The sequence below is a fragment of the Ischnura elegans genome, chromosome 8, assembly GCF_921293095.1.
Source record: "Ischnura elegans chromosome 8, ioIscEleg1.1, whole genome shotgun sequence".
Taxonomy (NCBI): Eukaryota; Metazoa; Arthropoda; class Insecta; order Odonata; family Coenagrionidae; genus Ischnura; species Ischnura elegans.
Genome location: NC_060253.1, coordinates 36,454,580 through 36,479,579, shown reverse-complemented (window position 1 = coordinate 36,479,579; position 25,000 = coordinate 36,454,580). Strand labels below are relative to the sequence as shown.

General features: G+C 38.8%; 2 protein-coding genes across 2 annotated transcripts; one reads left to right on the top strand and one right to left on the bottom strand.

Annotated features, from left to right (window-relative positions):
- The first annotated feature begins 401 nt into the window (after nucleotides 1-401).
- LOC124164247 (alanine--glyoxylate aminotransferase 2, mitochondrial) lies at nucleotides 402-13,588 on the top strand. Its single transcript, XM_046541488.1, has 9 exons — nucleotides 402-1,350; nucleotides 1,479-1,755; nucleotides 1,835-1,958; nucleotides 2,041-2,229; nucleotides 3,301-3,498; nucleotides 6,802-6,894; nucleotides 9,469-9,690; nucleotides 12,276-12,527; nucleotides 13,267-13,588. The coding sequence occupies exons 1-9, from the start codon at nucleotides 1,332-1,334 to the stop codon at nucleotides 13,381-13,383; spliced, it is 1,491 nt and encodes a 496-aa protein (XP_046397444.1). The 5' UTR covers nucleotides 402-1,331; the 3' UTR covers nucleotides 13,384-13,588.
- Nucleotides 13,580-24,905, bottom strand: LOC124164246 (islet cell autoantigen 1). The gene is made up of 10 exons (XM_046541487.1): nucleotides 24,678-24,905; nucleotides 24,336-24,595; nucleotides 24,095-24,255; nucleotides 23,844-24,005; nucleotides 22,094-22,286; nucleotides 21,907-22,006; nucleotides 20,088-20,338; nucleotides 18,521-18,763; nucleotides 16,289-16,422; nucleotides 13,580-14,579 (listed from the first exon to the last, which is right to left on the bottom strand). Exons 1-10 carry the CDS (start codon nucleotides 24,686-24,688, stop codon nucleotides 14,460-14,462), a joined length of 1,635 nt encoding a protein of 544 aa, XP_046397443.1. The 5' UTR covers nucleotides 24,689-24,905; the 3' UTR covers nucleotides 13,580-14,459.
- Between the last annotated feature and the right edge of the window lie 95 nt (nucleotides 24,906-25,000).

Sequence of the window (25,000 nt, the reverse complement as noted above, 5' to 3'; positions counted from 1 at the left end):
GTATATCACCTTTAAAGACTGAAGCAAGTATCCAATCTCATGTGAATCAAGATGAACCTTCCGTTACTTCACTCGTAATTGCCGCCGTACGTCTTCTGGCAAAGCAATGAACCGGTCATGCTGCTCATTCCAGACAGTTTGATTTCCTAGCTACACGGGCAACCAGTATTGTGAGTTTTATGGGAAATGTAGCCATTTTAATTCATTATTCCCGCCGTAATCGGTAAGGTTGTGCTTGTTTACCCTCTAGGAGGTTGGTTTATTAAAAACTCTCGAAAAGCTCGGTTCTTGTGATTCGACCATTCATGACTGATGACCGAACGGACGGACAGAAAATGACAAACAACTATCGCACAGCCGCAATGTTATTGAAAAAGATGTCGGGAAGTCTATTCAAGGAAGTTACGAAAATCACTCTGAAAGTAATAGAAATCACAGAAATCCTTGTGTCTTGAGTGTGAAATGTTTAAGTTTGTTACAATTTATACCTCTGTTTGGTCCCGTTTGTAATCCTACGAAAGAATGGTTATTATCGCCACTCGCTGCGGGAGAAAAAAATCGGAATTCAATCATTGAGATGAACCGGATTATAGCGGCTTTTAGGCTCTTATTTTCCTCCCTGAGCCATGTTGGGGACCGAAAATCTTCCGTCATAAACATAAGTGGATGTTCTACACTACTCACTCATATTCTCTGTGAAAGAAAATCTTCTCTTCGGAGGCATCTATTAAATTTCAAGGTCAAGTTAGGCACAATTTGTCTCCGCATTACACTGTAAACCATGTTACACCACCACATTTGCGGTCAATAATTCATTTTTCCTTGATATATAGAAGCTCGGTAGGTCAGGGAATTTCCTTGTTGATATCTCACCCTAATCGCTCGAGGACCAAAATAGCAAGGGAAAGAGGTTTGGGGAAACGAGAAAACCCATAAAAAGCTCGGATATGGATGAGTTTATTTAAATTATCGAACGTAAACTCCTCTACCGACTGAAAGAACCTGTTGTGTAAGCTGCAATTGTGGAAGCGTTCACACACCGCAGTTGGTAAATACGAGCCGTACATCAGCGGATTTGTAAACATATTGAGCTAACATATCTATCAACGTTGGGCATCCGCTCTCGTATGCGGCAGCATTAACGCGTCAGCATCCTAGCATGAGGATGGGAGAGGAGAGGAAGGATGAGACGGGAGTGTAACCTCTGACGTAACTGCTGGGTCCTGATAAAACTCTAAAGCGTCGGGAAGACCTTGGAATTGATATTCATGTGATCTTTAGGAAGTTTTTGCGGTTATACCGTTCATCTTCCCGGGAGATAATCGATCAGAATGATCCGACGTGGTCTTGGTTTGTAAAGCATATTTTTAGCAATACTGTTGAATTTCCATGTTTCATAACATTCATAATATCGTGGTGACTATGCTTAAGTTGTATCCAAAGAGAATCATGCCGCATGAATTGATTGTTCTTAACAGGCTTGAATGCGCTATGCGGTGGAAGAACACTCGCTCGAAATTTGTCGGCGGTAGTCATGCCGCCGTCTAATCATTCATCCAAACCATATAAAGGCCCCGATTTTGAAAAAGTGAAAAAAATAAAGCAAGATAATTTGGTGCCATGCCTTCTAACGTATTATAGAAAGCCCCTGCTTATACACGAGGGCAAAATGCAGTGGTTATTTGACCACGAAGGGAAACGGTATTTAGACATGTTTGGGGGCATCGTTACTGTCAGTGTTGGACATTGTCATCCGTAAGTTAGTGAGCTTAGAATAATGATTTTTGTGGACATTATAGCCACCTTTTTAATCTATCTTTATATTAAACCTTAGGAAAGTCAATGAAGCCGCTATCAGTCAGATGAATCAACTATGGCACACAACTAATATCTATCTACATCCAAAAATTCATGAATATGCAGAAAAGTTGGCAAGCAAGTTTCCAGGCGATTTGAAGGTTAATGCTTCAAGTACATAGCTGTGTCTGTTATGTTTTTTGAAATGACAAATACCATTAAAATATTTTTTATTTGTAACAGGTATTCTATTTTGTAAACAGTGGTTCAGAAGCAAATGATCTAGCTCTTTTCATGGCTCGAGCGCACACACATAATTCGGAGGTGGTGTCCCTCCGCAACGGGTATCATGGAATGAGTCCTTACATCATGGGAATCACAGCTCTGTCAACTTGGAAGTACAACGTGAACACAGGAGGAGGAATCCATCATGTAGGTTTTGGTTTCTAAACATACTCTACCAAATTCAAAATAGTGTAATCAGATAAAGGGAGTGTGGTGGCTCAGTGGGTAGAGCATTGAAATACTGTTTGAATGGTCATGGGTCCAAATTTTGAGTGTGGCCTTCTGTCACCTCACATAAAATATCCTCGACATGCGTGGTGGATCAGAGAACTTGTCATTCAGACTAAGTGTGTGAATTTATTATTCCTCTGGTCAATGGTGCAGCTAGAGGGGGGTTTAGGTGCAACTATTGCTGTGGGGTCTGGTGAGGTATGGAATATAATAATAAAAACATAAGCGGGAGGTGCAGGAAACCTACCCCAGAAAAAATTTAGATAAATGGTTCAAAATATTGAGTTTTATGACCTTGTGAGGGATATTTTATTAATCCTTACATGATTATATAAGTAATTTTAATCCACTTAAGTAAAATGGATTAAACTTTAAAATTTCTCTGAACTCTGGGGGCGGGGGGGTTTATCCCCCAAAATCCCCTGCCCCCTCGCTGCACCATTCCCTCTGGCTCACCTTTGGGTAAACTCCATCTTAACCGATCTAAACCAATCTCTGGGTTGAATCACTGAGTGAGTGATTTTGTCAGTCTAGTACTATTTATGGGCTGTAGGCAGTAACCAAGTCAGGAATGATCTATTTACCTCTTCCTCATCCACACTGGCATTGGTGACGGTTTGGTTAAGTCCTTGCTTACAAATACAGCATTAGTGGGTTTGAATATTGTCTGGGTGGGTTTTTCACCATGCAGGGCTTGGTCGTATGTGTCTCACCATCTATTAAGCATAAGGACTTTATAGTCCTTAATTTACTTCAATAATTATGACAATATTACAATTATTGATAGTTTCTTCTCTGCCAATTTTCGAGGTACTAACACATTCTTTCCAGATTATAAATTTACAGCTTTCACCATTATCTTTTAGTCTGGTTCACATTTACATTTGCTACTTGTGTAATGAATGTCTCGCCCTCATGTTGTTTCTGGTGATTAATTTCTTTGCCCATTTTATTTCTCATATGGAATGGGCCTGACCTCTAGGATAGACTATGAATCCAGATGTGTACCGCGGTCCTTGGGGTGGGTCAAGGTGCCGCGACTCCCCCATCCAGACAACGCGAGAGTGCACCTGCAGCCCAGAAGCATGTGAAGCTTCCGAACGATACTATGAGCAGCTACAGGATGTCTTCCGTTACTCACTGCCGTCGGGCCATGTTGGTGCATTCATTGCGGAATCTATACAGGTAATCCATTGGAAGAGCATTGAACAAGTGAACCAAATTGATTTATGAGTGATTAATCCATCATTTCGTTCACCGATGAATAGTTTAGATCCCTATAACTGCCCTAGCTAGTCCTCCCTGACTCTCCCCTACTCTCCTTTTTCTAACCTTTATTCTCCCTTCCCCACCTCAAACGATTAGTTTTTCAATGAGACATAAAAGGTGTAAAGGAAGTATTAAATAGGTAGGTAGCAAAATTAAATATGCAAAGAAAATGATCATGAATGGATCATCAATTCTTTTGATTATCTGTTAAGGCTTTCCCTTCCATTAGTCACCGTTATCATGTTCCTTTTTATTTCCTGTCAGCAGCATAACAATGTAACTTTCATTAGCCATTCACATTAGCCAATCATTCTTATCCTTTCTTTCCATGCCTTCTGTCTTATTTTCTGTGCTTGGGCAGAACATATCATATGGAAAAGGAATGTTTGGAACAAATGAAAAGTATTAAGGAGTATGTGTATAGGGTAATGTTAGATTTAACCCTCTCCTTCCTAAACCGCCCGAAACCGGCCGTAAACATTTCCCCGTCATGCACGAAGTTTAAATACCCATTTGCCCCACTGGTAGACCTATTTTTCTCCGCGATGAGGAACTGACGCAGGTTACTTTAATTAACTTACAATAACTTGAAATATATTTAAGTGATTTGTTTTAAAATTTGTATACGTTTTAAGAATATATTAATTTATTGAAAGAAGTTGGTCTTACCTTATATTGAATTTAATTCCCTCCTTCAAATCCATTTTCTTGGTGATATTGATGATAACATCCTATTTTGCAAAGAGGTAAATCGCATCCGATGCATTTCCATGACGTTTCTATGCTCCGACCAGCAGGAGTTTTTCTTTTCTTTGAGCTGAAATAGGCGCACACTTTTTTTCTCCCCACGATTTTTACAAAAGAGTGTTGCTGTCTCTGAAAATGTGCCCATCGGAAGGATTCTTTTACGTCCCACTACTTTACGCGAGGAGAATTTCCCTATCATCTGCCTGTAAAGTGCTAAACGAAAGTTCTTCTGTGTTACTCCATGCCTAGTATTTGAGGCCATTCTATACGAGATGATCTTGTAGTAGCGCATGCGTATGTGTTATTCATAAGTAGTAATTTCATGAGAGACACACTCGAAAAAAAGCTATCAAAGTACAAATGATGATTTTTCCCTAAATAGTTTTTCATTAAATTCATTACAACTTGCGTCCCAAGAAACATTTTACGATTTCTTTTATCTTTTTTCCCTAAGTACACACCTGCAGAACGTAGCCATGGGAGCTTGCTAAAACCCAAACTTTAAATCCCCACTTCGTTGGCTTTCCTTGGATGTATTGTTTAATTTTATGACGTCCTTTAAAAGCAACCATCGCCTCGTCAACACTTAATTCTCTACCGGTTTATACTTTTGCTAAAAAGTTTCCATTACATCAAGAACCGGCCTAATTTTATGCAATACATCAAAACCCTCCTCTCCCTGTTTTTTTTTTCCTGAGTTATATCACTAATATGGAAATATTTTGAAATGTTTGTCCATCTTCCAAAGGTCATACAGTCACGAACAATTGAGCAGTCAATATCTTGGCTATGCCAGTAATCCTTGCTTTCAGGCAAATCGAATATTCCCATGTATACTAGCACCCTAATGTATGCCACCATTTCATCGCACGTACCATCTACCCAGTCTTTGTCAGCCTTTCCTGTGGAATGTTGAAGATGTTTTGCATATTTGTTTGTGTTCTTGACAATGTTGTGAAAAAAAAACTTCGCCCTCTAGCATATATTTTAGGAAGGAAAATTCATTTTCACCTATCGACAAATTATGAATAGGTCCTCTCTCTTCTTTGAACTCCGACGGTTCTTCAAAAATCAGGGTGTCTCTCCAAGAGTCATGCACCTGATCATCACCTTTTAAATCACTCGTGCTTGGGGTAACGTCATCCTCCAGTGGTACATCACCTGATCTGACACTATCACTGTATCCTTCTTCTTCATTCAAACGACTAGAACCATCTGAATCACTCGAAAATTCGCTTCTGTTCACTTCTTCTGCGATAGCATCCTCACTTAACCAAGCCATGGTCAGAACTGAGGGGCATTAGGTTTCTTTTCATTTGAGCTGAGCTTTGCCTCCTCGCCATATGAGATAGGAAAAGTGTGAGAGTGCCTGTGACCACCCGCAAACAGAACTGAGGGGGATTAATTTTCTTTTCATTTGAGCTGACCAGCTGAGCTTCGCCTCCTTGCCATGTGAGATAGGAAAAGCGTGAGCTTGTGTGTGACCACACAGGAAGAAATATCGTCATTAGATGTGACAGTCACTCTAAATAACACAGGGCAGGCCTAGGGTTTTCGTATCACACCATTTCAAAACTGGCCCTCCTAAAAATCCCATCGTGAGAGCTTACACAACTTCTCAGTTAATGTGCCACGCTGGAACAAAGCACCTTATTGTCTCGGGATTTTAGCTTATGGTGACGACGTTCTGCTTCGTCTTAATGAAACGAGAGATAGGAAGGATGCTTGTGCTAGCAAAGATAAACACTCTCAAGATAAAACAGATGCCTATGAAGCTCAAAAGGCTGCCCCAAACAGAGCAGACCAAGCCGGGCGGATTCGGCCGGTTTATGAAGGAGCGACTTAAATGGCGGCGGCCGGTTTCGGCCGGGTTAGGACGGAGCGGAGAATGAGGCATTTAAACTTCAATACGGAGAGGGTTAAGGCGAGATAGTGTGGAAATGATGTGTAACTGCACTTGAAAATAAAATACACATATTGAAAAACAAATAAAACCTTGGAAGTGTGAGGTGGCCCTGGGAAAGGAACTGGCCTGCCTACCCTGGATGCGTGATGTTTACATGCCTGTGGCTAAGTCTGGGATGAGCTCTACCCTCACCTATCCACAACAGCCTTTGTGTTGAATCACTGAATGATTGCACTTGAAAAATATTGGCAACTTTCATGATCTGCAGTCTGATGATTGTTTAGAGGAACTGCTTGTACTAATATTTTATGAATGGAAGCCACTTATATTGTATAAATATCTTTATTATTATTATTTTTGCAATTTTATCGTGCAGTGTGAAAAGTGACCTACGATGGATAATCTAAGCTCTAATGTATTTTTTCATTTTATGTTTATGCTGATCAGATCTGATTTACTGATCTGGTTGAAGACGAAATATCCAAAGAATTAATGGTATTGGTGGTTCTAGTCTTGAATCTTTTATTGTAGTCAAAGAACAAAAATTTTTCTATTCTATCTTTCAGGGCGTGGGAGGGACCGTACAGTTCCCAAAAGGCTATTTGAAGAAAGCTTATGAACTTGTGAAGTCCAATGGTGGAGTGTGTATAGCGGATGAGGTAATTAATGCACATTATTACTTCCCATTCTTTTAATGAACTCACATTTTTCTTTTCATGACTTACGTTTTCAGCCCTTGAAATTCTCCTCAATTCAGGTTATTGGAAAACCTCACATGATTAGTTATTGATCTTTGAACAAGTTCTAATGATATTTCCTTAAGCACAGATTTTCACAGTTCTGTATTTCATAAGGAATGTTTTATTCAATTTATTAATCCGTGGGCACGTTATAGCCACACTGAACGATCACCGCTCATAGGTGAGAAAGTGACTGGTATGATGTCATGGAACTGAGTGACATGACATTACAGTACTGCTTGCTCACCAGTTTTGTGAGCGAGTAAATCTTCATTCACTTCACAAAAAAATATTCTTGATAATTTAGTGCCCGGATAACTAAATACATAGTTGTTTCTATTGTGACCTATTAACACATTCAATGCGGGACCGATTTTCATGAACGTCGTCAAATACGGCCTTTAAAATAAGAAAGAAAAATGGAGAGAGGATTTCATGCCATAACTTCTGTTCAAATACTGCTATTTACAAATGGCGCACACGGGTCGAAATAAGGAAGGTTGCTGAAGGCCATACATATGATAGGAAGACTCGGAATTGGATATTAGTCGTGTATGGAGGCGAAGAGAGGCCCCCGTCTGACCGGCAGAGCATATCTATTGACATGGTCCGTATTTCGGCTTGGACGGGATCACGTCAATTGACGTGCTCCACGCTGAATGTGTCAACCCATTCGCATCCACAAGCGTACTGGTATGCAGCCTGAAGCTGGCCACAAACACCGCAAGCGTACCGGTATGCAGAATGCATAGTGATATCAATCAGTTGATCCTGCTGCTATATCTTAGGAGTTTTTTTTATAAGTGTTTGGCCAGAGCCATAGTAGCTGCCATCTGGTGGCTATTTAGCAAATTTTTTCCATTGTAAATTGCCTTTGAAATATTTATACTTCAACTGAATGTAAGAGCAGCTAACTCTCATTAAAATATCAAAATTTGGTCAAAATCAGTCAACAAATACTCTACTAAATGTCTTATTCAAACCAATGCAACAAATGTGTTCAAATTCTTTAAAAGTCAGCAGTGTTTGGGGTTGATTTAAATTCCAGGGGATGGATGCAAATGGGTTGAATTTATGAGCCAAAGGTGAGAAAAGGTAAAATATTTAGCTATAAGTCTGAGGAAGTTTATGTTGTTGATGAAATCCGTGAAAATCTCAACCCTCACAACTCGCTTGAAGTTTCAGCAAAGATCGAAAAGGCTTTTACTTCTTTTGTGTACACTTACTTTGGCTTCTTACTTATAACTTGTAATTGATTTGTTGTGTTTAACCCTTGGGCTGCGGGAATTTGCAATTTTAGCTGCAAGCCACTGCAGAAGAGTCCCCCTGTGCAAGAGGCACCCTCTGCCACGAGGGCTGTTAGAGTTAAGCCCCATAGCAATCCTTATGGTAATGGAAACTGCCCAAGTGCAAGATATCCAGGTAGCAATGAAAATTTGGGTGAAAGCCGCAGTCAGTGTGCAAAGCGTATAAAAATGTTCCACAGTCTAAGGGTTAAGTCAAAGTTTTATACAATCGGACAATATTTTTAAACATTGAAAGATTTCTTGCTGTTTTTTCCTCATTCCCACAAAAAATTGAGATGCTTATAGCTTGGTCTATATTCTGGCAGAAATACTCCAGAATTGCCCTTCATTGATATTCATAGTAACATAAGCAAAATTATGCGAGTTGTTGGTTGAAATCTTCAGGGAGAAAAGAAAATCTTGGTTTAAGAATTAGGGAATGGTTGGTTCAAAATTTGTGGCAAACTTAGTTTGTGTTTATATAATCGGAAATCACATATTTAAAACTGAAATGGGACCCATAGTGTAGCAATATCAAATTCCTTACACTGAAAATCCCTTGAATGCCAGCAGGGGTGCCGACTTGGAAAAAATATTTGGGGGGCCCAAACCAGGGATCTTGCCCCAGGAAATTTTATAAGTAGCGAGTTTTTAGTTTTTTAAGCATTTTAGAAGAGTCATATGATCAATATTAGAACCCTGATAACTCAAATCTCTATATCTGGACACTCCACGGAAAATCGACAAGCCTGACTCATTTTTTTGTCTCACCCATAACCAATTTTTGAGGGGGCTCGGGCCCCCTCAGGCCCCATGGAGTCAGCGCCACTGAATGCCAGCAAATGGGCGGATAGAGTGACGAGGGTCAGATAAAATAACTACTCCACCTGTAACTTACATTTCCCATAGTTTGTGCTTCATTAGTAATATGAGTAGGATATCATACACTTACAATTAGTGCTAGTTTTATGATGTCTGGTTAACTTAAACTGAAGCATGTTACAGTTATAGCTTTAGTTTTTGAATATTCATAAGTTACTATAAAGCTTAGTACATATTTTAGAATAACATTTAATTAAACCAACGACAATAAATGAAAGAATTCATTAGCTAAGGTTTGTATTCTGCACAATAGTTTTACCAGATATTGTAAATCTGAATTTGAGGAGTGCTTTCATGTGATATGTCTTAATTCTTCCATTTTCAGGTCCAAACAGGATTTGGGCGAACGGGTGAGCACTTCTGGGGTTTTGAGATGCATGGCGTGACTCCAGACATAGTTACCATGGCCAAGGGGATGGGGAACGGGTTCCCAATGGCAGGCGTTGTCACCACTCCTGCCATTGCACAGTCCCTTGCAGCTGCCTTGCACTTCAACACATTTGGTGGCAATCCAGTTGCATCAGCTGTCGGGAAGGCTGTTCTAGAGGTAAGTGTCTGTTATTCTGAGGAATATTGTCTGTTAACTGTATGAGGGCAGGTCATTTTTCAATCTCCAATATCTCAGCATATCGTCATACAAATAACAGGCGGGCAGTATGCTCAGTGAAAAACTGTGCGTCCTCCGTACTTGTCATTTTCAAGTTTAAGTTGTCAGTTGAAGGTGAGTAGGAGTCACATAAAAATGGCCACCTCAATTGATGCTCTCTAAAAGTTCAAACTGTGGAGTGCGAGTGACTACCACAAAACTTACGGAATGGCTTCAGTTTTGACATTCCTTTACACCGTTAAAAGAAAAGAATTTAAAAAAATCAGATGTCACTGAAGATTAGACTTGGACTCCATGTGACACTCTGGAAACTAAAGGTACGTTTTCATAGACGCGTCAGAGGCGCACGCGCGCGACAATACGCGGCACGTATTCGCGTGAACCGTTCACATGCAAGCGAAAGCGAACCTGCGCGTAGGATGTGCTTGCGCGACATCTACGGCTTTCTGCGAACATATTTGAAGGGAAGAAATGGATGCAGTACTGCCATTGAATCCTGTACAAATGGAATGGAGGTTTAATGCCTTAATGGGCCTTGTTTTACTAAGAAGACGGCGATATGCAAGAAAGAGGTGGTGGGTTCGCCCAATATTTGAGGAACGCAGAAGGCAGGGAGACTACCATCATCTCCTCCAAGAGATGAGGCTTAACGACCGCGAGTCATTTTTTAATTACTTAAGAATGCTCCCAGAAATGGTTTAGTTAGAACTATCGAATTCTGATGAAATTTATCAAAATTTTCGGTCGTCATATGGCTCATTGAAAAATTTAGTAACAATTACCAAACCAATTTGATAAATTATATCAAACTGGTTTGGTAATTGATACCGAAATGGCCACAGCAGTTCGATAAAAACTATCAAAATCAAAAGATAATAAAACATACGTAGCGTGCACATGTGAAATATTTTCAATCCAGAAAACACTCTTATGATTTAAAATCATAAAATTAATAGTTTAACGTAAGTTTATACCAAAAATATACATAAAAAAGTAAAAAAAAAACACACCTGCTAGCAGCATCGAACGTGGGCCCTCCGCATGGTAGCGTTGGGCGCTAACCACTGGGCTAAATCGGTTACCATAAACAATGCTTACACAAACATAGTAATATTTTATTAATGTTCATAATCAACCTTTGCGTTGAAATGTGAATAAGATGTGGTTAAACTTTCCCTTTGTAAGCTTAAGAGTAATACTTGATGCACACAATTGCACTAAGTAGTTACTCCATATCCATATCTAGTGCATAGGCGTAAGAAAACTTTGTTTGTACGCTTTTTACATCGATCTAGAGGTTATTTTAACGTGCTGGGTGATATCCTTAGCATGGATTGCGTCTAGTATGACGACTTTAATCACGTCATTCAACATGATCGCAAATGATTATGCCTCAGGAATACCTCCAATTAAGGTTTTTATGTGTCGAAATACACAAACGCATCTCCTGACAGCTTTAATATCCATGATAATACGCTGTTCAATCATTGTCTTTGATGCACCGGCTTACGGATAACATTGCAATGTAAAGCAGAACTAAAAAATGAACGTAAATAAAATTAAAACTTCATCGCCATCACAAATAATAAAAACAAAATCATTTCTGCCAAATTACCCGGATTTCCGAAATGATAACTTCATCAACGAAACCTCGCTGGTCGGCCATGTTTGAGATTCTACGCGTCCCACGCGTCGAAAGTTGAACATATTTCATCTCGGGAGACGCGAGGCTAGGCGAACGTACGCGGTATCACACGAAGAAATCCGGGCTTCTGATTGGCTGAAAATTTCGCTTTCGCGTCGGTTCGCCTGAAACGCGTTCATGAAAACGTACCTTAAGTGACAATCACAACAATGATGTGCAGAAATTCTCCAAGCGAAAAAAGGAAATTTGGATGAGCCTTCAAAACTCAAAAGGTTAGAGCTAGATTCTGTGTTTTGAGAGAAAAGCCAGGGACATCAGTGAATGCAGATATTAAGTGTGTAATATTATATCGATTGCCTGGAGCCATTCAGAACAAAATAAGAGACATGCTGACTTCAGATATTGTTTTAATCTGTGGCAATTCCAGTTCTCACATTGCTAGTATAGCCCAAAGGCTCGTTGAGCAATTTCAGTTGGACATTTTCAATCATCCATTGTTCAAACCTGATCTAACCCCAAGTGGCTTTCATTTTATTGCTGAACCAAAGAACTGCCCCGATAAGATTTAGGACAAAGTTAAAAGAACTCTATGAAGGCATTAGAGGCAACATTTTAATGGAGATAGTATTGTTAAGCTTATCCACAGGTATGACCAGTATCTCTATCATTGAGGTGATTATGTTGAAAGTAACATCTCTGACATCTTTATTACTTCCAGCCCTTATTTCCATTTCCCTGACCAGAAAGAGCCCTGTTATTGTGTAAGCATCAAATGCCTCTGAAATGAAAGACTTTCTGATTTGAGCAACTGGGCAATTCATGTTTAGTTCTGTCTTTTTTGTAGGCCATTTTGATGAGTATTCCCCCTGTGTGTCGGTAGGTCATCGAGGAGGAGGGTCTTCAGCAAAACTGCGAGGTGGTTGGGACACACCTGTTGAAGGGACTGTCGCAGCTGAGGGACGAGTTTGGTGAGGTGGTGGGTGACGTCCGTGGCAAGGGACTAATGATTGGCGTGGAACTGGTGGCTGATGCCCAGGCACGCACCCCAATCGCCTCAAGTCATTTCCTTGATGTGTGGGAGGACTGCAAGGATATGGGCGTGCTTCTGGGAAGAGGCGGCCTCCACGGAAACGTAAGTGGCAATACTAATGCAACACTGACTAGCAGTGCTTCCAAGCAACTTCTGCTCATGCTAATTCATGGAAAAATTGCTACGCAAAGTATCATGAGTGGATGTCTTTTTTCAATACCTATTTGGATTGTCCCCTCCATTAAGATGGATAATCTTAGCTCCTAACTATCTATAGCTGACAAAAGCTATAGATAGCACCAGACTAGTTTGACTGGTAACCTCTATATACTTAGCCATGAATCCTACAATTTTTTTCTGTCATCTTCCTGGCTTCAAAATGATGGGTTAGAACAATACCTGAGAAATATCCTGTTTCTATTTTATTTGTAACTGTAACACATTTTTTATCAAGCGAATCACCTCTCTAACAAGGGAAGACCACGAAACTTGCTTCGCCTTTTTCAATGCCGTATTTTTTATGGCCTTCGGAATGGTGAACACATCCATGAACTAGTAGCGGTTCCGTTGAATGGGCCTTAATTTGGCTGTAATTAATTAATTTTCATGCGGTACTTCTCACAAGCCGCGTATAGTTTCATGATAGCCATTTAGCCATTACCTCGTCGATATCTATAAAAATTTCATCAGATCTCTTTGTCTCTGCTGTGACTGCCACATCAGAAAATTGAAGCATGATATACAACCTTTTCACTTTTCTCCAGGCATCTTGCCTTACATGTCTTGTTTTTCTCTTAGGTAGTCTAAATAAAATTCATATTTACTGCATGTTTTTCATTAGGTCCTGAGAATAAAGCCTCCAATGTGCATCACAATGGCGGATGCTGACTTTACAATTGATGTGCTGAGAAGAGCAATCTCTAATCATCTTCAAAAGAAGAGAAAGAATTTGTCATGATGACTTCCTACAGAGAATGTACTCACATTTTTTTACCTCAATGATTATTTTCTTACTAATTGCCTGAGGTCACCAAGTGACTTTGTTTACCCCTTTCGTATGCTCAAATTTTCTATATAAAATTGACTCATCATGCAGATATTTTTTCGGGATAGATTTTTTTACATTGCTATTTTATTAAGAATAAATAAAACCATTATTTATACCAATTTTATTTCATTCTAAAATAAGAAGAGGAATGTTAACTTGCCTTCAAATCCATAGCAAAGAGCAAGTGCCATCATCAGTAACACAAATCAGTTGTCACAATTAAAGTTCCCCCACAAAAAAAGTGCAACACATGGTACTCGACAAACTGACTTGCCACATTTAAGTAGTTTAACAGTTACATTTCCAAGAATGTACAAAAAAAAGGAATAAGCCATGGAATGTATAAAATGTAACAGTAAAATCATTCTGTCAAGTGGGGTTGTGTGGGTGATGGCGTCAGATCATTGCTTCCTCCAGATCTGTGGTCAGATCAGTTGCATATAACATGATGATGAGTAACATTTGGAATGCAGTGAAATTTATGAATGCAATCAAATACTATTTTGTGTGCCCACGAAACAAATATATTATATATATATCCTCCATAAAAATACTCTATTTCAAAAATGATAAATCATCTTGTTTTGACTAGAGAAAAAAGATAAAAATATCAACGGGGGCAATACTTTTGGTAAAACGATAAGTAAGTGACAATGACAACTTTGGCTTCACATCAAGTACACCATGACTAGAAATTTCAACAGTCACAGTCAAGTCAAACAATATACATTTTGACACCAGACCTCATACTTTGTTCAAAACAATACTTTGGAAAAATTAGGATACATCGGTCCAAGTCTTTGGCAACCACTGACCAGTTTTGTCTGAGGCTCTGAGAACCAGACGATGGGAAATTAAGGTGATGCTTCATGCAGCAAGAATTGCACTTGTACAGGCCATTTAAGCAATGGAGGAGCAACGCAGGGAAGATTTGAAAGAGTCAGTCTTTTTGACCTCTTCCCATTTGCAAAAAAAAATACTCGTCCTCAACAGTTGCGATCTGACTCCTCTGTCCTCCCTCCAATTGCATCAGGATTGGCCAGAGGGTCGAGGTCAGCAAAGAGATTGAACCACTTGGACATGTCTCTGCCAGATGTTTGCGTCTTCTGGAAAAATAAGCAACAGGCTCATGTTTTAGATCTTTTATAGAACCTAACAAAGGCCATATCAATAGAAGGAGCTATTTATAAGAATGTTATAACAAAATCTTTGAGTTCAAAGCCCATTTTAAAGAAAAAAATAGCAATAAGTGAAGGGTAAGAAGCACTTCTCGGGTTATTACAAGATTTACAAATTCAAATTCCCTTGCATAAATCTTCATTTCCTTGATCTTTTCACACTTTCTTCTTGATTATTACATGAAATCTTTAAAAAATATATTTATTTACAATTAACACACAAAAACACAGTAGCTTATAAGCATAATTTCAGTCAAATAAAAATGAAAATATGGTGTCAAATTTAAATCGACACATAGCAAAAAAATCAAAAAAACCACAACATAAAAAAACAGTAACTTAATTTCACTAGCTTCTTCATGTTGAGTGACCTGAAGGTGCTGATTGGAAAACTAACTAAACTGTCATTGCATAATTAAGTGAAACACGATAAAACCCAGAGAAATGGAGTCATCTGGAAATGCACATAGTACCTGGAAATGTATAGCTTTTGGGAAATGAATTTAGGAAAATAATAAATTTAAAAAGAATGGAAAAATATGCCACATATACTAGTAAAAACAACAGATTTTACATTGTTGTGATGAGACAATGTCCTACTGTTTGCCTTTTGAAAAAGGTGAAAAATCAGACTAAAATAATTACTTTTATCATACTTCTAAACATGTTGTCATCATTGGCGTTTGAGTGGTTGAAATGCATGATGAACCGCCACATGTTTCATTATAGTTTTGTCCATTAGATGTTTTGATTTTCTTTGGTTTATGGTTTGTTATGCTCTCCAATGCTCACTTAAAAAGCAGCAAGAGCAGGTTCTTGTCGGACAACGAACTTCAGTAACACCACACCATTGCCTTAATTTTTAAATAGGAATTTTAATGAATAGAGGAGCAAACAACTGATGGCTAAAGCCAAAATTTTTGTCAAAGGCCAACTTTCTCCAGTTAGTAAAATGATCTTTGATTGCTCATAAAGTATATTTTGCTGACTTCCCTCAAAATGTTTGTTACTCACTGTTACAGGGAAGGAGTTAATCGTTAGCTCTACGAGTTTATATGATACTTATTTATGCCCATAATTTCTCCCCCAGAGCTGGTTGATTGCGTTACCGTTATGGGTCTTTCCCATTGATACCATTCAAAATGGAAATACTGGGGTGACCCGTAAATCCTTATGCATGATGTCGCTAAGCAGGAAGAATAGGTGCGCGTGCTACTAAGAAAATATGGTATGATATGCATATTGAATTTTGCGACATTTATCAATGTATGAACGTTTTAACCTACCTGTCTACAAGCACTGGCTTTCGATTTTGGACCGTGGAAAGTTTCCCAATCGCATTAAATCAATTTGTTCTAATTAACAAGGAAGCTTCTGTCCTTTAAAACTTCAATGCATATCAGAATAATGGCTTCAAGGCCACATGCTGATTCACATCATGCTTAATTTGGTACACACCCCTGGTGTGAGGTACATTTAAGACCTATGATCTAATTTCGTATCCTCAAGAATTTTGGGAGGGTATGTACCCTTAACTCCTAGTTACTATGGTCTACCTAAAAAGGTTGAGTGACCTGAAGATGCTGTCTGAGTGTGTATACGACTACAGTAAGAAAGGACAATATCATAAGATTTACCTTCTTGGCAGGGGAGACTCCAGAGTCCAGACTAGGAGGGTTTGTGGAAGGTAGCACTGTACCACTCGGCTGTTGTGGTGGGACACTAGCCCCAGGCTCTTTGACACTATCGACGGTGGCAGCACTAGCTCCACCTAAGGGTAAGACACATCATCTTATTCCACAATTAACACTCCTTACTAATCTTACAGTAAAAGAAAGTGGTACGAGAAGAAATTCATAATTATTTTTCATATTATGGTGGTACACAAAATTTACTGAGAAAATACTATATAATTTAATAAAAACATCAGAAAATTTACTAAGTTTGCTGATGTTTTAATTAAAGATCTCTGTCTCCCTGAATGTAAAATCTAAATATTTTCTCTGGCCAATGCTGAAAAAATAAAATCTTTGAACATAAGTATAGCGTGCCACGAGAGCAACAGATCTGATTATATTACCCAGTGAAACATAATATACACTGATATTTTGATATGGCATACATGACCTGACCAAACCTAATGGATGCGAATTCCAAGAAGGAAAAAGCATATTCAAATCTCCCAAATTCACGCCAGGTACTCTACTACTTGAACTACCAAGGCACTGCCTTGTCTACAGTTATTTTCTTGAATAACATACCTAGTGGACATTACAAGCATATCTAATACATAGTCCTTCTTGTGACCCAAATGGGCCAATTATAAAGTGATTTAAGTATATATTAGGTCTCTTCAGTAGTATTGCGATTTTTTAGTGAAGATACAGCAACACATCCATTAACAAGTGATTTTTTCCCAATCTGGGTCAATTTTAAATCTATATCAACCTGCATACCCTGAATTCTCAAGCATAATACAAGGTTTAAACATTTTTTCCCCAAATTATAAGAATTATTTGATGCATGTTATGCATAGATAAAGATAACAAGCGCACATTATTCATAAGAATTACTACACAGGTACTTCATAAAAATATCTTTAGACATTGCAATATTAAATCAGTGAAATGATAATATATATTGCCAACGAATTTTAATGGTCCTGACAATTAAAAGTTCAGTAGTCAACATTTCTTGGGTGTCTTGCACATAATACTGAGTCCACATTACACTGCAAAATTTTGAAAGTGAGTGGATAGCAACCAAAGAATGACCTGCTCATTATACATGAGTGCACATTATTCTCAGGAATTATAGATACATCTACATCTACATAATACCTTGCGAGCCACCTCTAGGGTGTTTGGCAGGGGGTGTTTACATGTACAGTAGACTCCCGATTATCCAGGCTAATGATTGGGATGGACGGCACAAATAACCGGAAAACACGGATAACCCAAACTTTCACTTAAAAGTCTTGAAATGTTCATAATTTTACGTAAAACAAACAATATATCATTATTTATGCCGTTATTCTGCTATTTTAGAGTGCTTCCCGGACTCGATGAGAGCTTTCTTTGCCAGTTCGCGATATTCGTAGCAGCAATAACATGGTTGTAAACGTATTATTAATGCTCCATGTAAGGCCTTGTTTTAAAAACCACACATCCGTGGCTGTGTGATCGTGGATACAGAAAAGTGGTTTGCACTAATGCTTCAAAACCACTAATCGACGTCGGAAACTAGACTGTCAGGTACCACGCCGTCCCATCTCGCACAAGTTGCCCGGGTTGCAACTGCAGCCGGACGTGTATCCGTGATCATGGAGTTTGGTCGTACACTGCGAGCAGCTTGGAAAACACGAACATGGCACTCTCGTGAATGCAGGTAGCGTGCGATCTTTTCAGTTTTACGAAGGGATCTCTGACGGAAATGATAAGTGCAGTGATTCGTAGCATTAGCCCGTCAGCGCCCAAAGTTTTTTCAAATTCACACGTACTTCACTTTTAAAAAGTATGATACACATGAGCTCAACACAATGAACACAAGTCAAACTGACTGAATAATAGAGGAAACCTTCTACTAAGTATGTGCACCGAAATGTACGCTAAAATTCACATATTAAGTGCGTTGTAGGAGTAGACCTCCCTCAGCACTGCACTGGGTGCCATATGCCACCCGTGGGCGTTGATGGGTTAATGCAGTAATTCTGATGATTTTGCGTCAGATTTTATTTTTTTATTAAGATAGCGGCAAAAATAAGAGCGTGAGTGAAAATCATGCATGGATAATCAGCAACCCTGATTAACCGCAGCTGGACAATCGGGAGTCTGCTATAGATATGAATACACAGAAATGAAGGGAAATACCTTTGGGTGCTGGAAGTAGCATGTCCACCAGATCCAAACCAGATGAATCGAGGAGGTGTGAGGGGAGAAAGGAGGGAGCGTCTCCCTTGGCAATGGCCTCGCTGTCCCCAAACAGCCCTCCGCCCTCCCCCACCCCTCCTACTCCACCACCCACAGTCGCATCCGATGACCCAAAGACGGCCATCCACTCGGAACTGAAGGGCCCATCGCCCAGCAGCACATCCTCCAGCAGAGACAGGGAATCTAGAAAAAAAGAGGAAACGGCATTTGTGCATTTGGTTCATCCATATTATATGAGGAAGAAAATGGAGTATAGATTTACAAGGGTGGATAGATTTACAATGGAGTATAGACTTACAGTTGGGTGATTGGCGATTTATCAGATAAACTTTGTACACACTAAGGTGTCCACTATTTTAAAATTAAAAGAAAATTCCCTAAGATATTCAGGTTTTCCAGGGTGATATCCAGTCCTAAACATATACAATTCTGGGGTGAGTGGTACTCCAAAAATGTTAAAATTATTGACCAGAGGAATGCTTGGTTTTTAGGTAATTTTAAAGCAGTGTACAACACATTTGAGACGATAGAAACTTATCTACACATTCAAGTTAACCAATTAAATGAGGTTCAACAGACAATCTAAATATTCCTTACAACTTCAGCTCACAAGTTAACATGTGCAGAAAAAAACAGCATATGCATAACTACATAAACAATTTCGCTAACTATTTCCCAAACATGAGCAGTAAGTAGAGTGGAGCCCGCTTACAATGAACCCACTTATATCAAAGTCCCGCTTTTAACAAAGGCATACTGCAAAGGAATCCCTCTGGGACACATGATAGCTTCACTGTGAGAACTAATTTTCAAGTTATCATAATCCTAGCACCCCGGGAGAAAGCCAACATACTGATCACAACACCTACTCTTTTCCCCAGAGTGCAAATTTTGACCGAAATACATGTACTCCCCATGCTCCACAGTGAGTCAGGTCATCTCATAAGGGAAAACTGTTACTTGTTTTCATAAAAAAGAACTAATTAACACTGCAGAAACTTGAATTTTTATATTATCTATTTAAATTCTCATAATAAAAAGTGAGTTCTGTCTAACTAGCGCAAAAGTGAAAGCATAAAATCAGCATCAAGGTGAAGGATATGAAGAAATTACATCAAGACATTAGGAAAATTAAACATTTCCCACGACCTAATGGAGATGTTATCTTTCACATAAATATCACAGTGTAGAGCTACGCTTATGACTACCCCACTATGAGCTCTCATATTTTATTTACCACTGAACTATGGAATAATTATCATAATTATGGAGATAGGGATGACACTAAATAAAGTCGAGCTATTCATAGCAATTGTATTTCTAACGTGTAACCCACAAATGTTCACTAAATCAACAAAGAAACTCTTCAGCGATTATTTGAAAATGCAATGAACAATAGAAAAATACAATAATGCGTTACACATAGATAGAAAAATGAAAAATAAGTCAAGTATTTCCAAAATTTAGATAAAATGTTTAAAAAGGAAATGATTAAGAAAAAAAATACCTTTTTTATTTCCTTCAGCAGGCACTGAAGAACCATCCTCTTTCCCATCATTGGTGATGTTCACCAGGAGTTCATCATCTTCAGAATCTGCTCCTGAAGCAGTTTTTGGTTGTACTTTGGCTGCAGTGCCCTCTTTGGCAGAATTTTTAGGCTCGGCACTACTGCTCTCCTTCTTAGCGGTGGGGGATGTGTTACTCGGGTCTTCTTCCCCATCTTCGTCGTCACGGTACTCGGCATCAAAAAAGAGTAATCTATGGGAGAGATGACAATAATAATTAGCACGGAAAAATCGTTTTTTCATTTTCAAATTGTAGATACTTCCAACAGTTGGATACACAATATGTAGTTGGATTCGTAGTTCTCATTCATAGCTCTCAGAGGGAGAACAAACACACAAAAGATGGCAAAATTGTTGATTCAGGACCTTAGAAATGAAGACCAAATTGAAACCGTTGTCATCACATCAAAATTCACATGATCAGAACTTGAAAGGTAGTCAACCCATCATAGATGATAGTTTACTGAGATTGATGAATAACTTTTTTGCTGTTTTAGAAGGATTCACTATCTAAACTGGAAGTAAGTATCTCCTATGCATTTCAAATAGAGTGGAGATGAATTCTTGCTTCCAATGTAAGAATTCTTGACCAGCATGAGCCCTATTAGGTCTATTGTCCAATCTAAAGAAAAATCTCTGCATCATCCTCTTCAGAAGATGACCTTCATTTTCTCTCACGATCATCATCAATCCTTATCAATCAATCAAAGACTTATTTGATGACTCTATTCTCCTATCATCTCATATTTTCACACCAACATAATTCTTCTGTTTTACATCCTCCATCACCTGCTCCATGTTTCTTATTCATGGTCTACCACTGCCATTTTTCCTTACCACCTGTCCTTCAACGATGATTTTCATTAGACCATTGTATCTCATGATATGGCCAATTAAATCGCCCCATCCTCTACCCAGGTTTTCCAAAGACTTCTCTCCTACTCTTCAAAGAACTTCCACATTACCCCCACAATCTATCCACAAGATCTTCATTCTTAAATAGCACCACATTTTCAGAGATTACAACCTTGATTTTCTCTAAGAGCATAAAATCTGGTTTTGCTGGTGGCAACTCCCATCTAGCCTTCATGAAAGCTTTTGATTCTTCCATTCCTCTCTCCCTTTACCAGGAAATATTGGGCTCATAATTGAGGTGGCATCTTCTTTCTTTATTCCTCCCCCCTCAAGCTGCAGGGTGGAAAAGTCACAAACTTATGGATCTAGCCTCAAGGATGTATCCTTCCAACTGAAAAGGGAGCAATGGAATTGTGATAGCCCCTCCTTAAGTGACACCAAGAAATTGTATATCTGGCCATCTTGAGAGGGACCTCCAGATTTTTGCCCTACTAACATACATGGGAAAACGTGCTAATTTCATTTTTTCCTCAGCTCATAGATTTTGGATGAGGTTGCGACTTGGAAATAAATTATGTCCTTGGATCCTAGACAACAGTTTTTTCACCTTCAAATGCACTATCCTGTAAATTGAATTCTGAGCATTTTCCCACTTAATAAACATGGAAGAAGTCCATGTCTTTGGGGTCTGAATGGGCTTCCATCTGGCTTCAACTCCTCCCATGCACAGTAACCAGCATTCCATTGTTTTCAGTTTAGTGATCCTTGTGGGTTCCCTAATCCACCTGCTCTCCTTTCACTCTGGTCAAGGACACCTTCGGTGCAGGCCTCCCCGTTTACTCACACAGCGATGATGTTATGGGAATACGATCATCATAAATATCAGACTACACTTCTGCCACTTACTTGTCCTTATCTTCCGTTGCCCCTTCTTTTGTTTGCTCCGCTAACTTAAGTGATGGCTCTGAAAGTTCCTTGATCACAGAAAATTCATAGTGCTGGTAGCCTGGAATGATTGGATTGGTGACAGTGAAAAATGAAGCACACAAAGAAATGGCTTCAAACTATTCTCTTTGCCATTCTTAGACCTTACCTTTAAAACTATTGGAGACACTAGAGAATGTCTTATTTGCTTTCTTTGCAAAATCAAGCAGTGAGTTTTGGTAGAGGACAAGGGCGTGAGAGAACATGTTACACCTGGCTGCAGCCAAAAGGTCAACTTTCTGAAGACAATCAAGTTTCAGCTGGTCGAAACGAACTTTGCTGCGCCTCACTTGACTCTGTACCTGTAACGTGAAAATTTTGTTGTAGGCCAATAACTAAAAAATTCCCTTCGGAAAATAAAATTTGTTACTCTATAGACAAAAAATTATGGCAATTGCCAAAAATTACAATAAAGGCAGTCTTCAACTTTATACAATTTTCACTTTCATATATTCCCAAACAATGAATAAACAGGGTTGAACCAACTTTCTAGTTTCAATTTCCCAGAATTTTTACTGATCCCCAGTCTGAAATTTTTTGACTGTATATCAATCGCAAAGCGCAGGAGTATGGGGATTCCATGGAAAAATACATTTAGGAATATTATGAAATAACCTCAACTGGCAGAAGTAGTAGCAGCAGAAATAGCCATTTTTATGATAATTTATTACAATATTACTGCTCAGTAGATATTGCACCAAAGAAAACTCAAAAATACACATCTCCTTTCATTGCATAAATTTAATTTGGTACCATACCATTTGGTGCACTTGAGAGGGGTGGATGCAAGGAGATGTGGAAGCTGGGTAGTCCGTTCGCTGAAAACTGTAATAAGCTTTCAAACTGTGCAGATAAACTAAACCCTATTTTGACTGAAGACAACAATTTGCATTGTAGTCCACATGATGGATATTGCATTGAACTTATGTGCAAAATGTACAAACGCGGAAACATTATTAAGAGTAACCTTTTGATTACAGGCAAGTCTACTACATCAACTGTTCATGAAATTTTTAAATCAAATTTTAGTTTTGTAGAAAGCAGTGACACTTATATGGAAGAGAATTTAGACTGGGTGTATGTGTACACAGTCGACATGAGCAAATGAACAGTTGATCACATGGTACCGTTTGATTTCATTTAAAGTTGTAACTATTATTTTATTTGGCAAGTGCCTTGTCAGTTAGTTAACACAAGCTTGGAAATATTCAAGAATTGAACTGACAGGGGAAGAGGCCAAAATCTGGGACTTAGTGTAAACTTAAAATGCCCTTCTCTCACATTCTGGAAGCAAATGGCGAGGTCGCAATCCTATAGAATAGCTAAATTAAAAATGACTTCAGGAAGCAGTCCTGAAGCTTTTTCCAGTTTTGAATAATTTTTATTGCTTTGAATTTGTGTGTCCTGCAGTAAAACTTGAACATGGGTTCAGCTTTTGAAGCTTAGCTGCATAAGCTATAACACCTCTGTCCAGCTTTGCATAGTGAAAAAATGGCGCACTAAAATGAATGATAATGGAATTTTTGTTAAAGGATAATCAAAGCCAGCTGTAATAAATGAAAGTTAACCAAAACTCTACGGACAGTCATTTTAGAAAGGCAGGAGGAAATAGAAAGATATAAGAGGCATCGCAGACCTATCAAAAGCCAAGATGTCATCTTTAACAAGATAATGAAACATGAAGCACAGCATGAAAATTATCAACAATTAAATGCTACACTAGAAGATACCATCATATGGGAACATTTCTCTAACAAATTTGCCATCTCAAAAGCGATACAATGATCAAATAAACCAACTGTGTTAAGTACTAAGAATGCGAAATTTCAGGTAGAACTAATAGGTAAAAATGCTTTCACCTTTCTAAATCTCTCCAGCTGTTTGTAGGTATCAGGATCAAGTTCTTGGGAAACGTTTTTCATCCATTTCAAGGAAGCTCGATATTCGGTTCGCACTTTTTCCATTGCGTTGACATTTTGAAGTGTGTCCTCAATGGCTCGGAGTCGGAATGTTTCTACTTCCTGAAGTAAATAGATGCCATTCAATTCCGTTAGCACCACTTGCATCCACGAACAATACATCAATAAGCACAATGGTGGATACTACTCACCTGATAGAGACGGACTAAAGGCATTCTCAATGTAAGTCGCTGCTGGCCAGAATAAGAAAGGGACTTCCCTACTGCGACCATCATTTTTCCTGCTTTAGTTTTGTCATTCTTCCCAGCTTCTTTCAAAAAGCGACCCATCGAGTTTTCCTCTTGAGCAAGGTCTTAAATAATAAGAAAATATGGATGATGAATGGTTCGGAAACGTAACAAAACATTAGGAGTAATGAGAAAAACAACATACTGCATAGTCCTTCTTGGTATTTCTCGATGATACGCAGAAGGTCAAGACATGTCTCCTGTACGGACCTAAAAAGCTCCAGTTTAGCATCGAGCTCAGCATCTGATGCCACAATACATTCATCTTCTTTCTTTCCCAACTTTCTGAACACCGTCTGCTTGGTTACCCAAAAGTGGTGTTGCATTTTAGTAAGGGCAGAATTATTTTGTTCTTGATCGAGCCATCTGTCGTATGGGGAGCTCCCGATCGCTCCACCTGTTCTCCTGATAGGATTAAATGCATTCAAATTATGCGAGGGCAATAATTCTTAAGCACTTACGTAGGTAGATGAAAACGTCAACTAACATAGAATTCATCGCTACCACAGCATCCAAACAGATTAGAAACAACGTCAACTACCGCCTCGCTGCGCACGACATCCAGCACAATAAATATTTTTCAAAAGTGACAACTTCTTAAATACTGTGTTATACACATTTCTTCCGCGGTATAGCAGAATTTGATAAGCAAATACAATCTCCCTTGCAGCCAGCTATCATGTCACTTCCGAAGTCAACTTGGTGTGGAGTAATCAATTTATATTGTTTGCTATATTTCTACTAAAGCCATTCAAATAATAATAAATATTTAAATAAATCACAAAAATGGGCGGGATAATACAATAATTC